Source organism: Furipterus horrens, unplaced genomic scaffold, assembly GCF_987537825.1.
Source record: "Furipterus horrens unplaced genomic scaffold, mFurHor1.1.pri manual_scaffold_11, whole genome shotgun sequence".
Taxonomy (NCBI): domain Eukaryota; kingdom Metazoa; phylum Chordata; class Mammalia; order Chiroptera; family Furipteridae; genus Furipterus; species Furipterus horrens.
Genome location: NW_028327181.1, coordinates 11,352,045 through 11,365,889, shown reverse-complemented (window position 1 = coordinate 11,365,889; position 13,845 = coordinate 11,352,045). Strand labels below are relative to the sequence as shown.

General features: G+C 47.8%; 1 protein-coding gene across 1 annotated transcript in view; it reads right to left on the bottom strand.

Annotated features, from left to right (window-relative positions):
* Nucleotides 1-13,845, bottom strand: part of SSH1 (slingshot protein phosphatase 1) — a 49,294-nt gene that overhangs the window by 33,504 nt on the left and 1,945 nt on the right. The window contains exon 2 of the mRNA XM_090291238.1: nucleotides 11,347-11,387. Coding sequence (XP_090147364.1) covers nucleotides 11,347-11,387 — 41 coding nt within the window. The remainder of the gene's footprint in view (nucleotides 1-11,346; nucleotides 11,388-13,845) is intronic.

Below are 13,845 nucleotides of genomic sequence, written 5' to 3'. Positions count from 1 at the left end.
AAACCACTGAATAAAACAGACAACCAATGAGTTTATACAGACATAAATAAATGGGAAAGTTGACAGGAGAAAGGAGATTATTTCAAAGACTCACCCAAGAAATACTTCTTAATGATAAAGGGAAAAGAGTAACTGTTCAACAGTGAAGCCAGACAAAACCACTTTGCTGACCAAAGTGAACAGTAACGGACAAACGGAAATGTCACGCCACTTGGCGGGATCCTATGAGGACACAGTATCATTCCTCTGTTATCTCTGCACAACCTGAATCTAGTTACAAGGGAACATCAGACAAACCTTACCTGAGGAACACTTTACAAAATGATGTCCCCTTCAAAAGTGTCCAGGTCATTAAAAAAAAAAAGTATCCAGGTCATGAGAGTCAAAGAAAGACTGAGGAATGTTCCAGACTGAAGGCGACTCAAGAGAAAGGACAACTACAAGTGACAAGTGACGTTGGACTGAACCTTTCTACTCGAAAGGATGTTATTGCATCAAACAGAGGACCCTGAATGGGGTCTGAGGATTAGACATATCAGGGTCAATGGTCACTGGTCTTGGGTCAGGGGTCTGCTCTGTAGGAAGCGTCCTTGCCTGTATTCAAAAGGCATCAGGCTGGCCACTTATTCTCAAAACAATTCAGAAAAAAAGTCCTTTGTACTGTACTTGCAACGTTTTGTAAGTTTTGTTTCAAAACGTTAAAAATTATTTTTTCAAATTCCATTTAATTGAATTTTGGCAAAACTACGTATCCTGCCTTGGCAGGTGATAAAGTTTAAGTCCATTTTACTGGTTACCATAACTGGCATGCTTCCTGGCTTTCTCCTCCACCACGGATACTTTCTCCCTCGCCCGCGGAGAACTCTCCCTGCCGCAGGACCATTTCCCTCTTCGTGCTGTCCAGAGTGGGAGCAGCCTTGACTCGTGCGCTAGGCAGTGGAAAACAACGGGACGCTCGGCTCTCCCAGTGCCTCTCGGTCTGTGTGTGTCCGGTTCTCGTGGCCCTCACACACATGTAGCCCTGGCCCCCGTAAGACCTAATTTTAACATTTTCCTGCTCTTGAGACCACACTTTGGAACAGCAAGGGGCCAGGCTGCCCGAGCAAGCCTCCCATTGTGAAGAGCACGCAAAGTCAGGATGCTGCAGGCCCGCAGGATGTGACTCAGCATCCTGTTTTCGATGTTTGGGGCGACCGGCAGCTTTGGCGCCGAGCACTGCAGCTGACTTCACCTCTCAGGGCCACAAACACCCAGGTTAATCGGTGGGACAGGCACGGCAGCAGCTCTATCTGTGGGCCTCAGGGCCTCACCTGACTGTCCACCCACCACACTGGGTTTTCTTATGAACACCCACCATTTGTCAGAGGATCTACTAGGAATTGTTCTTCAGAGGGACTGACCTGGCGGTATTTTAAGGACACCATGAATCAAGCAACTGATCTTGTTTCCCCTGTGTTCTGACTCCTAGGAAGCTCGAAGTCAGACTGGTGGCCAACTCTGGTAACTGTTCCAACATTACGCCATACGTTCCACATACAACCTTCCTATGACTTCATCTTACTCTCGCCTACTTCCTCCCTGTCCCCCTTTTTAAATTTTATTTATTTTTTTCCAAAATTTTATTTGCTGATTTGGGGGATAGAGAGAAAGGAGGGGGGAAGAAAGAGAGCAAGAAGCGAGAGCGAGCGAGAGAGAGAGCGAGAGAGAGACGTGGATTTGCTGTTCCACTTGTTTATGCATTCATTCATTGATTCTCATATATGCCCTGACTAGGGATCGAACCCGCAACCTGGATGTATTGGGACGCTGCTCTAACCAACTGAGCTACCTGGCCAGGGCTCCACTTTCTAACTTTAAATTGCATTGTTTCCATGCATGTTCTAGGCTGTTTCAAATCCTTTTCCAACAGAGCCATGGTACACACAGCACATACACGTTTACCTCCAGAAGGTTGACTCTTTTTTTAACTTAACATGGAATCTCCAGCATTCAGCACAGAACCCATTACATATACGAGGCACCAAATTTACATGGGCTAAATTGATAAATAAAGCAAAGAGCTGAATAAAAACTGCTTCCATTATCAGGTTGCTTCACAAGAGACACTTCTCCCTCCTACTGCACGTGGTGGGGCCTGGGCTCGGGGAGTGGGCACCTTAGGGAGCCCTCTTGCGCAAGGTTCAGGGTCCTCAACCCCAGCCCTGAAGAGCCACTCCCAAACTTCACCTGTAACAGACCCGGCGCAGAACAGGAGGTCTGGACCTCTGGGAAGTGACAAGGGGTTTCCAGGGGCAGCGGCTGGCCTGGTTCTCTACAAATCATACCTACGGTCCCCTCCCTTGTGGGAATTCTGACTGGGCCCGGACCTGGGGAAACGCCTTGAGAACTCTTGGCAAGCGTGTGCCGATCCCTGACTGGGAATTCCTCCTGCCAGCACAGGGCGCCCCCAGCCCCTTGGGAGAGCACCAGACCTTTCCTAACAGGGCCTCTGACTGCTGTCTTTGAAACAAAGTCTTTTTAAAAATAGCTTCGAAAATAGCCATTCAATAAAAAACAAAGAAAAAAAATCTGTAAAAATAAAAGCATAGAAGACATGATGAAAGTTTGGTACAAAGTTCAGTAGAACTTGGAGGGAAATAGGTCAAGCTTTGGTTGTTTTTCCTCTTAGCTTCCACTTGGTTAGCCTTTTGGCCTTTGTGGTAAAACAGCCTTGAGTCCATCTATGGAGGAGAAGGCAGTCAGAAAGGGAGGCAGGAGGGGCCCCCACTGCCATCAATGAAAACACACAGTACCACGTGCCAGGCGGTATCAGGCAAGGAGTATGCACTACACACAATGTAAGACTCTGAGCCTCACAAAGGCCCTCAATTTCAGGGAGGGCAGGTGGCTGGCCCAAGGTCACAGTCATGCAGGTGGTCAGATAGCCAAGGGCCTATACCTGCCAGAGGCCCTGCTCTGTCCAAGCACAGCCGGCCCAGGTGACCTCTGTAATTCCCACAGCGGTCTTGCCTGTCCCACTGTGACGCTCACGGCCACATCATAAGGCAGGCCAGCGTGGTTCTCTCATCAGCACATCACCTCCAGCACAGGAACCAGAGGTAGTACTTACCCCTCCCCCCCAAATGTGGGGGCCCCACAGGTCAGACTGTCTTGCCCTCACACCCAGCCCAATCATTCAGCACATCTTGAAGCTGACTCCTCCTTACTTTGATTAATCCTATTTTGGTTAATCCTGTGTTCTTATTGCAGCCTCCTTGAAGCAGAACGACTTGTCTGGATGTCCTCCTAGCCTTAGGAATTTTCTAATAAGCTGTCCAAATCCAGAGATCTGAAGGTGGACTCCCTTCCTTCTAAATGGCCACTACTGGGCAGGTGGCCCTGCTCCTGAGGACAAGGCATACTGATGAGGTGGGTCCGCTTCTTCTCAGTGGTCACAACAGTTTCTTCAGTCTCAAGGTCAGACCATAACACGGACCCGACTAGACGTCCCACAAATGTCTGTGCTTCTTAGTGTGAGAATGAAGGAGAAACTCTTGACAATATGTTACAAATCTACCACGATTAGAAGCACAATGTAGTACAGAACTAAGCTGGTAGGTCTGAGGACTCTCACTCTTGGTTTTGGAAGCCATTATCTAGTCTGTCTCTTCACTTCAGAAAAGAGGAAACGGGAGCCCAGAGATATTTAGCAACTTGCCTAAGGTTGCACAGCAGATGACCTAACTTAGGACAGAACCCAGGTTTTCTGACTCCCTCTCACAGCTGTGTGGCATTTAGGAGGGTGATCACTGGTACCACTGTCACCTACGAAGAGCTTGCACAAGCATTCCTGCTGTGTGCACTCACTCCTCTGGTGTGCTAAGTGTGTGGGGAGAACGAGACAGGGGCCCCATGGCACGCATTTAAAGTCTAAGCACTAGTACCTGGGAAGTTTAATGAAACCTGCTACTCTGAGCAAAACTCATTTGAAGTTAACCTTAATAATAAAGTTAATTAAGTTCCAACAGAATCAAATTAAGTCTTTACCTCTGTTCTCATTGGTCTCCACTCTAGGATGAATTTTCTAACAAAAATATTTAAGACATACTGAAGGCAAGTTCTGATTTTAAAATCAAATGTTCCAACAAACTACTAGGAATAATACCTGAGTTAAACTGAAAAGAAGAGCAAAGCTGTATAATAGGCCCAGAATTTTAAAAGTCTGTGTACTCTAATATTTAAAATTTGGAGTCAACAGGAGGCCACTGCCTATGAAGCCATGGGGTAGGGACAGGAAGGGACAAGAGGACACAAATTTGCATGTTTCTTGTGAGAAACAGGATCACAGAGGAAGGCAGGCACGGCGACCTGTGTTCAAACCCTGGCTCTGCCTCTCAGCGGCCTCTCTGAGCTGGGGTTTCCTCAGACGAGGCAGGCACCCACTTTCCAGGCATGTGGTGAAGACAAAAAGGGATCAAGGGCACGAAGTTCCAAGCCCAATCACCAGCTCGTGTTATCATTCCCAGGTGACCGTACTGGAAGGGGGATATATTACAATCCTTGCTCTAAGTAGAAGTCAGGGAGGTCACATGACAGGACTTGCCTAAAGCACACGGCTCACAGTGGGACCGCTAGGGTTCAAGGAGAATGGCCTGCAAAGCCAGCTCTTCAGGATGAACTCATGAATTCCACTCTGCCCCCTGGGGAGAGATCTGAAACTGGGAGGAGGGTCAGTAGAGGCGGCTCTGAAATTTTGGGGTTAAGAACACAGCTTTTGGAGTCAAAGACACAGAGCATGAAGCTCTTGGCTCTGCCACTTCCTATTAAATGAAATTATGCCAGTCACCTCTCTGAGGCTTTGTCTTCTCATCCAGAGAATGGGAATAAAAAGAGCACTTTCCCTACAGGACTTTTGTCCAGACTGACTGAAATAAAGCACACAAGGCTCCTCGCAGAGGAGGGTGTGCTTGAAGTGTTCACTTCCATGTCCTCTGATCCTGCTTTACTCTTCTCCTTTGCACCTGCTGACACACTTAATGTACTTACTTATCTTACCCCACCAACGGAACGTGAGCCACAAGAACAGGGTTTGTTTTGCTCGCTGCTGTATTTCCTGCAACTACAGCCATGCTTGGCACATAGCAGGTGCTCAATAATGTTGAACAAATGGCTCACAGGCAGACAAATCCGGACAGAGGGGTCTTGAGATTGACCTCACAGTGCCGAAGTGCACGGGCAAACTGCAGGAAAAGGATCCGCCCTCTGCTACTGTATGTCGTCCAACACTGCTCTGAGGTCCTCAGTGTGAACGAGAACACAGATGACTGAATTTCCAAGACCTCGATGGCCCATCCAGAGCATGCCAGGGGCTAGGAGGGTAGAGGCCAGGAAGCCCTGTCCTTAGGGTGGGCATGTCGTCCAGCAGACAGGCGCCCTTAATACTACAAAGCAAGGACCAAGTCCCAGAGAAATGCTAAAGAGAGAAAAGCACCTATGCTAAGAAAATGGAAGGCGTGACTCAGCCCCTGCAGAAGCCAGGCCCTGATGGAGGTACAGACAGGGGAGAAGAGCTTCGTGCGATGACCACATTTAATCCTGACAGCCACCACCTACAGGCTGAGTATGATTTTGCCCATTGGAAACTGAGGCCTGCCCAAGGTCATACAATAGCCAGCTGAGGGGAAAGACGACAGAGGTCAGAGCCAAACCCAGGCCTATTTCTCCCTAAGGCCAGCGCTCAGGGAAGAAAATGTTTACGGGTCAGTGGAGACGGTATTTCAGAGGCCAAAATATTCCAAGTGGGTGCAAACCCAAGAGATGCCATGCCTCCAGATGCGGACAAGGGCGTGGGTGCTGAGCAGAGGGCATGGCAGTCACCAGTGTGGTGGTCAATCCCGTGGACTGAGCACCCGAGTTGGCGTCACCTTTATGTAATACGCACCTGCTACATTTGTAACACTGAATGGAAACCTACTCAGTCACATGGTTGCTTCCTCTACATTAGATGGGAGCACCTCAAGACCTCCCTGAGTGGGCAGAATTCTGAAGCGGCCCACGATCCCGGCCCCTGGGGCGGGCACCCCAAGCGAGTCCTGATTCCGACTGCTCCCTTAATTAGGTGACACTGTCTGGGAAAAGTGAGGGATGGTCACTCATCTGATGGCATTCAGTTCCAGGACCTGTGGCAGAAGTTCCTTCTGTCAGCCTTGAAGAAGCAAGCTGGCTTCAAAAGCTGCAAGAAAATGAATTCTGCAAAGAACCAGTGTGACTTTGGAAGAAGACCCAAGCCTTGAGGGGACCCCAGGACTGGCCAACATCTTGACTGCAGCCATGTGAGACCCAAGCAGAGGACACAGCTAACCCCATGTCCGGATTTCTGACCCGTGGAAATTGCAAGATAATAACCAGACACTGTTTTGGACCCGAGTTTGTGGTAACGTGTCGTACAGCAATAGTGAACTGAAACAGCAACCTGCCACAAAGGGCCTGCGTGCAGCAGGCGCTTGACGCCTCTTAGCAGAACTTCACCAGACAGGTTATCAATGGGCACGATAAAGCCCAGGCTAAGAAAATGCCAAGAAAGGCAGAAAGAAACCCCAAAGGGAGGACAGGCCTAAGAGAAGAGGTGCTGAATGGAGAAGAGGAAGTGTGGTCTGTGGAGCAAGGACATGGCAAGCCTCACCCCATGCTGACACTCTCAAGGAGGAAGAAAAGGCACCGCCACACTTCAAAAGGTTATCAAGAGAATGGGGTCATCTGGGGAATTCCAGGTCAAGACCAAAAGGGGAAGGGACCATGAAGGGAAAGACAGAAATCTAAGGGACTTTACAGTTTACCACTGAAACCAGCTAAATAGAGAAGACTAAATCCTGCTGCTCGGGCCCAAATATTTGCTTGGGCAGGCAAAAAAAAAAGAAAAAGAAAAGAACTCTAATGAACATTTTCATGCGCTTGATCTGGAAACGTTGGGGGAAAGAAAGCATTCACCTCTGATCCACACTTTGGAGACGGCACAGGCATCTTCTCTCCTGGGGCCCTGCCTGGCACACAACCACTTACATCCCATGCCAGGCTGAGGCAGCTCCCAGGATGGCGAGGGAGCCAGGAGCTGCTGCCAGCAGAGCCATCTGCTCACCAATTCCCACAGTCTGAACAGCACGGCTTCCAAAAGGGTACTGCCGAGGCCAGCGGCAGCCTGCACACGCAGAGAGCAGGGGAGCCGAGCAAGAGGACGGATCTCCAACTGCTCCGCGTCAGTCCGCTTCATTCGGGCCAGGAGATGGTCATTTCCTGAGACACCTTCCAGAAGGCCTTCGGAGAAACTGAACGACTGCACTGATCCTGCAAGTGTGCACTGCCATTTGCATCTTACAGGGATGAGCCAGGTAAAAGATGTTCACTGCTCCAGGTCACAGAGCAACCGTGGCGGTCGGCCCCTGTAACTCGATGCTCTGACCTAGCACTGATATGAGCAGGGACCGCTCTCTAAGCCCATCGAGGACCTGACTCTGAGAGGAGCCCCATTCAAACTGCTGGCAACCGTGAAAGATCAGAGTTTATCTCCGTCTTACAGAGGAACGACTGAGACCCGCAGCAGCGCAGTAACACACAGCGGTAAAGGAACTCGGCTGCTGGTGCAGGAGCCAGATTCCGAACCTGCCTGACCCTCACCCCCACACCTTCCCTCTACACCTTGCTCTTCCTCACGTATGTACGCAATTTACCGCAGGCTCAAAACTAAGTGAATATACTCAACCTGTTGAAATGTTGAAATGTTATGTGCAGGCAGGGAACTAAGGTGCTGTCACTCAGGGAAGCACCAACAGTTAGACTAAATGAAAGCACATGTATCAGCCCCATCAGGGAGGTGTGGTACCTGGAAGAGATACAGACACCAAAAGCTACCTGCTTCCTCCGCAAAGAAAGGAGGGGTAAACCTTTGGGGTGGGAACACTTGCACCTGGCTGTGAGGACTGTGGCCAACTGAAAAAGGAATTGGTTTAGAGAAAAAGCATGGTCAGGGGCCCTGGCCAGATAGCTCACTTGGTTACTGCGGTGTCCCAATATGCCAAGGTTGTGGGTTCGGTCCCTGGTCAGGGCACATACAAGAAGTAACCAATGAATGCACAGATAAGTGGAACAACAAATCAATGTATTTCTTTCCCTCTCTCTCTCTCTCAAATCAACCAATAAAAATATAATAATAATAAAAGAGCATGGTCCGGGAGCAAGGAAGAATGAAAAATTGCATGTGCAAGAGGGGGTGACCCCAAAGATAAAACCATCAATTAAGAGGAGACAGGGAGGAGAGGAGAGAGCAGTAACCTGCTGTCCCCAGTTTTCTTCCCTTACCAGCATCCCTTGGAAAGAAGGCCATGTCAGTTTACCTTCAGGATCAATTTGAAGCAAAGAGGAATCTGCTTTCCCGAACTCTCCTCCCCGCAAAACAAGCAACAACCACCGAATATGCCATACATTTTTCCCCCCTCTAGGAGAGGCCTAGAGAGGAAAGGCCTGAAAATGCAAATTAATACACGATGGGTATGCGTTTCAGTCAAAGTTTAAACCAGGACACCAGAGCTTTTCTTCTTTGGCTAAAAGGGTTAGAAAGCAGGTTGGTGTCCTCTGCCTAAAAAGGGGAGTGAAATGTCGAGGTGAGAGAAGAGGGACTGAAAAGGAAACCTGAGCGCACCAGCTCCGAACCAGGTTCCCAACTCCAGCCCAGGGTCTCCCTGAGCTCATGATTGGCTCCAGGGACCTGCTGAGCAGTGAAGAGGAACTCACAGTGGTCATCAGAGTGATGTGACATCCTTGGAGACACCCAGTGGTGGTTCTGGGTTCTGGCCTTGGTGCTGCCTCGAACCACCCAGGTGACTTCAGGCAAGGTCCTTCCCCTGTATGTCTGAGAGCTGATTCAACTGAACAAATGAACTGATCCAAAAGGCAGCGCAGTATGATAAACTCAGCCGTGAGATGCACCAGAGGCCTCGCTTTGAATACATTACATACCAAGTACAACCTTGGGCCTCAGGTTTCTCACCTGTGAATTGGAAAAATATCACCCCTGCCACAGGATTGTTGTGGGATTCAATATGGCAACATAGAGAGCTACCGTCATGGTACTTCCTTTCCTTGTAAGGTCCTCTCCAGCTCCAAACTGTGAAGAGAAAGTGGCCTTTTATTGGTCAGAAGGGCAAATATGTATTTTCATATCACGGGTATTTTTAAGTTCTTTAAAAAATTTTATTTATTTATTGATTTTAGAACAGAAAGGAGATGGAAGGAGGGAGGGGGTACGATAGAGAGAAAGAGAGAGAAACATCAACTTGTTATTCCACTTATCCATGCATTCATTGCTTGATTATTGCATGTGTCCTGACCAGGGATCGAACCCGCAATCTTGGCATATCCAGATGTTGCTCTAACTAACTGAACTACCCAGCCACAGCTATTTGTAAGTTCTTTTCTTTTTTTCTTTTAAAGATTTTACTTATTTATTTTTTAGAGAGAAGAGAAGGAGGGAGAGAAACATCAACATGTGGTTGCCTCTCCTGCGCCCCCAACTGGGGACCTGGCCCGCAACCCAGGCATGTGCGCTGACTGGGAATCAAACCCACAACCCTTTGGTACAGGCTGGCACTCAATCCACTAAGCCACACCAGCCAGGAGTTGTAGTTCTTAATTGAAAACATTTCAAAACACTATGCTGTCAGCCAAGAGAGGGCAATTAAAGAAAACCAAGAATAGTTCTTTGCCCCAAAGGCAATCTAAGTGAGATCTATGTCCTGGGCCAGAGCCCTGAAGGGCAGGGACGGTGGTCAAAGGGTAGAAGAGATTCTGACTCCAGGTAGGGGACGGAGGGAGGCTGGGGCAGGGACACAGGTGCCTGCAGCTGCTCTGAGGGCCCCGCACAGCTATCACAGTGGTCAGTGACCCCCTCTCCCAGTTCGTCCCCCAAAGAGCCTCCAAGGAGCACACTTCCGCTTCCACCTCCTGCTTCCAAGCAGACAACCACATACCTGCTAGTGCGCTCTCTCTACAACACGGCCTGTTACTGCCCCCACTTGGGAATCTGGCCTACTCCATCCAGCCTTCCAGCCCCGACTGAGACCCTGAGCAACCAAAACACCCAGTGACAAAGTAACTTTGTCATTGTCACTGGTCCTTCCTTGAATGTAACATTAAAATGAGGGCCCAACAATTGCAATGTGACATCTCTTTGACTTTTACGGGCTATTATTTCCCTACACACATATGACCTTTAGAAATCATGTGTGTCACATTGAAAACATTTTCCCTCCCTTCACTCAAACACACAGAAACTTCAAAAACAGGCTGAGCACATTTATAACCAGGGGAACATCCTGCTCTCTGGAATGAACGCCTGACCCCAGTTTCTGCACACATACTTCCTTTTCCAATTAATTTTCCTCCTCCTCCCAAGATAAAACCAACGTTTTTTTTTTTTTTAAAAAGGACAATATCCCTGAAACTGTTTATTTTTTTCAACTGTAAAAGTCAGAGCTTAAGAATGGTTCCTTGGCACAGAGGAATACGTTATATAATGAACCACTAAATCTTCTGTAAACTGACAAAATACCTAAAGGAAAAACCTCAATTTTGTGCAAAGAAAAACAAGAACGCTTTTGGTGTCTGCTCCTGAATATAGCAACTGGGGACTAGAGCTTCAGGAGTTTTTTTAATGAGCACAGCTAAAGATTTCTCACAAGCACAAAAAAACACCTTGAATTAATAAACTTAGAAAGCTGAATGTCTGTTTCAAATCAGTAATGTTCTTACCTCAAAAGGAAGACCTTACCAAAAACAGGACAGAAATGTGAAAGCATATTACGTGACTATTTTTTTCAAAGCAAAGGGTAAAATCTGGAAGGAAGTATATAAGGATGTTCATAATGGTAAAGCAAGGGTGGCAGAATGGTGGCGATTATTTGTTTTTCTAAATGTTATATAATGCTATTAAAATGGCTTATAGTTAAAACATGTATATATTTTTTAACACTTTATTTAGTTTTGGAGGAAGGGAGGAAGAAAGAGAGGGAGAGAAACCTCCATGTGAGAGAGACGCAGCGCTCAGTTGCCTCTCCGCAGGCGGCCAGAGTGGGGACCGAATCTATAACGCAGGTATGTGCTCTGACCAGGAATCGAACCCGTGGCCTTTCGCTTTGCGGAATGATGCCCAACCAACTGAGCCACACCAGTTAGGACAAAACAGGTATAGTTTTTAAGGCACTACTAAAGAGTTTGTGTATTCTTTTTTGAGGGTTTCTCCCTTTGGGGAAGAAACAAGAATATTTCTTGCCTGCTTGGAAGAAAGACTTAAAAGACTGGAAATAAAAGCCTGCTTACCTGAGGTTTAACTTGCGATCTTCATCACTGCCAGCCTCCAACTACAGAGAAAGAAAGAGAACGTCATACCGCAGACAACACTAGCGAAAAGCCTCAGACGTGAGTCGCACGTTTTCTGCTCTGGTGTCTCTGAGAAAGAAACAGAGGTCCGGGAAACCTGGCTATTTTCTAAACAGCACCCTTTCCTTACCAATACCGACCCTGCTCTGCTGTTCCTCGGAGCCATTCCCACGGAGGGATCTCGGAGTTTCCCAATGTTTACCCACATTCCTTCCACGGTATCGCGGATGGATATCTGGTAACTGAACATTGCTATCTGGCATTGCTGCTCAACGCGCTCCTTCAGCCTCCAGTTCTCAACTTTCCAGGGTTGTTTTGGATCTTATCCTGTTTTCCTTTTTTAAGGGGAGGGGGCTGTGTTTTAAGATAATCCATTTCCTCCTTCAAGCTAGGCCATAGCTGAGTGCTCAACACCATCTTAAGCCTCAACAGACGGGTTTAGAAAAACCATTCCAGGCAAGTCTTTCACAATGGAAGGTGGCCAGGATCAGGCTGGCTGGCTGTGGGTCTGAAAAGCTCTTGCTGGTTCTCAAAAAGGCTTAAATGTTAAATATAAAACTTCCTAGGCGATTGGTTTATTTATATAAATGAAAGAAAGGGACATTTTATATTTTCTGAAAGTTAAAAAGCCAAGAGGGGAGGCTCTAATAGGAATCACGACTTAAGCCCCAACTGCCATTTTTCTTCTTCTTTTTCTCTTTCAAGGAGAAAACTGAAATGAGAATACACCCCCCCCCCCCAAACAGCCGCACCATTGGGACTTGGCATGTTTTGTGTGTTACACAGAGGAGCCCATTGAATGGGAAAGAGAAACCTGGAAAGCAGTGACGGCGGGGAGAGGTGCAGGCTGATCGAGGACAGGAACCTGACAGCAATGGGAAAAGGGTGCAGAGCTAATGTAGGGAGGGGCCTGGGTCGCAAGGGACACACACGCCAGAGGGTTCTGGAGTCCCTTAATTTTAGGATGAAGCATGCACAGAATCATGCCGAGGCACACATACGATGGCCAGTTAGCTCTCACAGTCCCTACCCCATACTGAAGAAGTAGAAAAGCCACTGGGCCATGACATTGGGCCCGGAAGTGAAGCAGACACAAAACCACTCTCACCATCCCACCACAACAAACTTCAAAAGACAATGCTGGGGCTAACCCCGGGGTTCTCTATCGGGGCAATTTTTCTCAGAAAGGGACCCTGGGCAATGTCTGTAGCCTTCTTTTGATGTGTGCTACTGGCATCTAGTGGGTAGAGGACAGAGTGCTACTAACCATCCTACAATACATAAGACTGCCACCCGACAGCCAAGAATTTTCAGGCCCCAATGTCAGCTGTGCCAAAGTTCAGAAACCCTGACCCAATCCCCGCAAAATGGACTGGAGATCGTGCCCATGAAAAGTAGTCATCTTGTGTGTTTGTCAAAAATAACAATGAGACAGTCAATTCCAAAAGTTATTATCTATTCTTGTGCTCACTACCTGTTCTCACCAAGAAATGAGATAAGATTAACTGTAAAATGACATAAGTGAGTTAATTAAAGACTGGGGAAAAAAGAGAACACTATTAAAAGAGAGAGAAGTGCTCTTTTGCTGGCCAGGCTGCGATTTCCGAGTTCCCACGCCTGCAGCAGGACAGGCTGGGTCAGGAAACAGCTGCCCTAAGTGTCTCTCCCTCAAAGAAGAATTTTGATGAATGAGGAAGTGATCTGGGGGTAGATAATTCACGACCATTTAATTCTTGGTCACTTTCTGTGATCCTTAGGATAAAGGCAATGTAAGGTCAGTTAGCCCTAAAGAAACAAACCACATTTGTCAAAGAAAACACAGAAGAGGGGACTCAGCCCTTTTGAATGGGGCGAGGCGCAGAGAGGGGAAGCGGGCTGAGGAAGGGCTGGCCCCAGTCTCTTGCCTGCACACATGCGCTTGCTCTCCCTTTCGTCTTGCTTCTTCCTGCCTCATTCCATCTGGAAGCCTTGCCTTCCAGAAACACCCCTGCCTGGGCTCGCTTGCTGGGCGACTAACGCTGCTGATGGACTCCAGTCAAATAAAAGCTGGCTGAGTTTGATTCTATGTTTATCAGGTCATGAGCACCTTGTGAAAATACTGCTTTATATACTAGTTTTAAATGTCCCTAGTGGCAAGGACCTAAATGTCCAGCAAAATGTGATACGGCAGTACAACAGAAATAAAAAGGAATGAAGTACTGATACGTGGTACAACACGGATGAGTCTTGAAAACATGACGTAAGTGAAAGAAGCCAGACATTAAAGACCATATATTATATCATCCCACTTATATGAAATGCCAACAGGCAAATCCGTCAAGACAGAAAGTACATTAGCGGTTGCCTAGAGTTGGTGAGAGCAGCGCAGGGGTGGTGGGTGGTGGGAGGGAGGCTCTGGGTGACTGCTAAGGGGTGCGGGGCTTCTTTCTTGGGTGATGA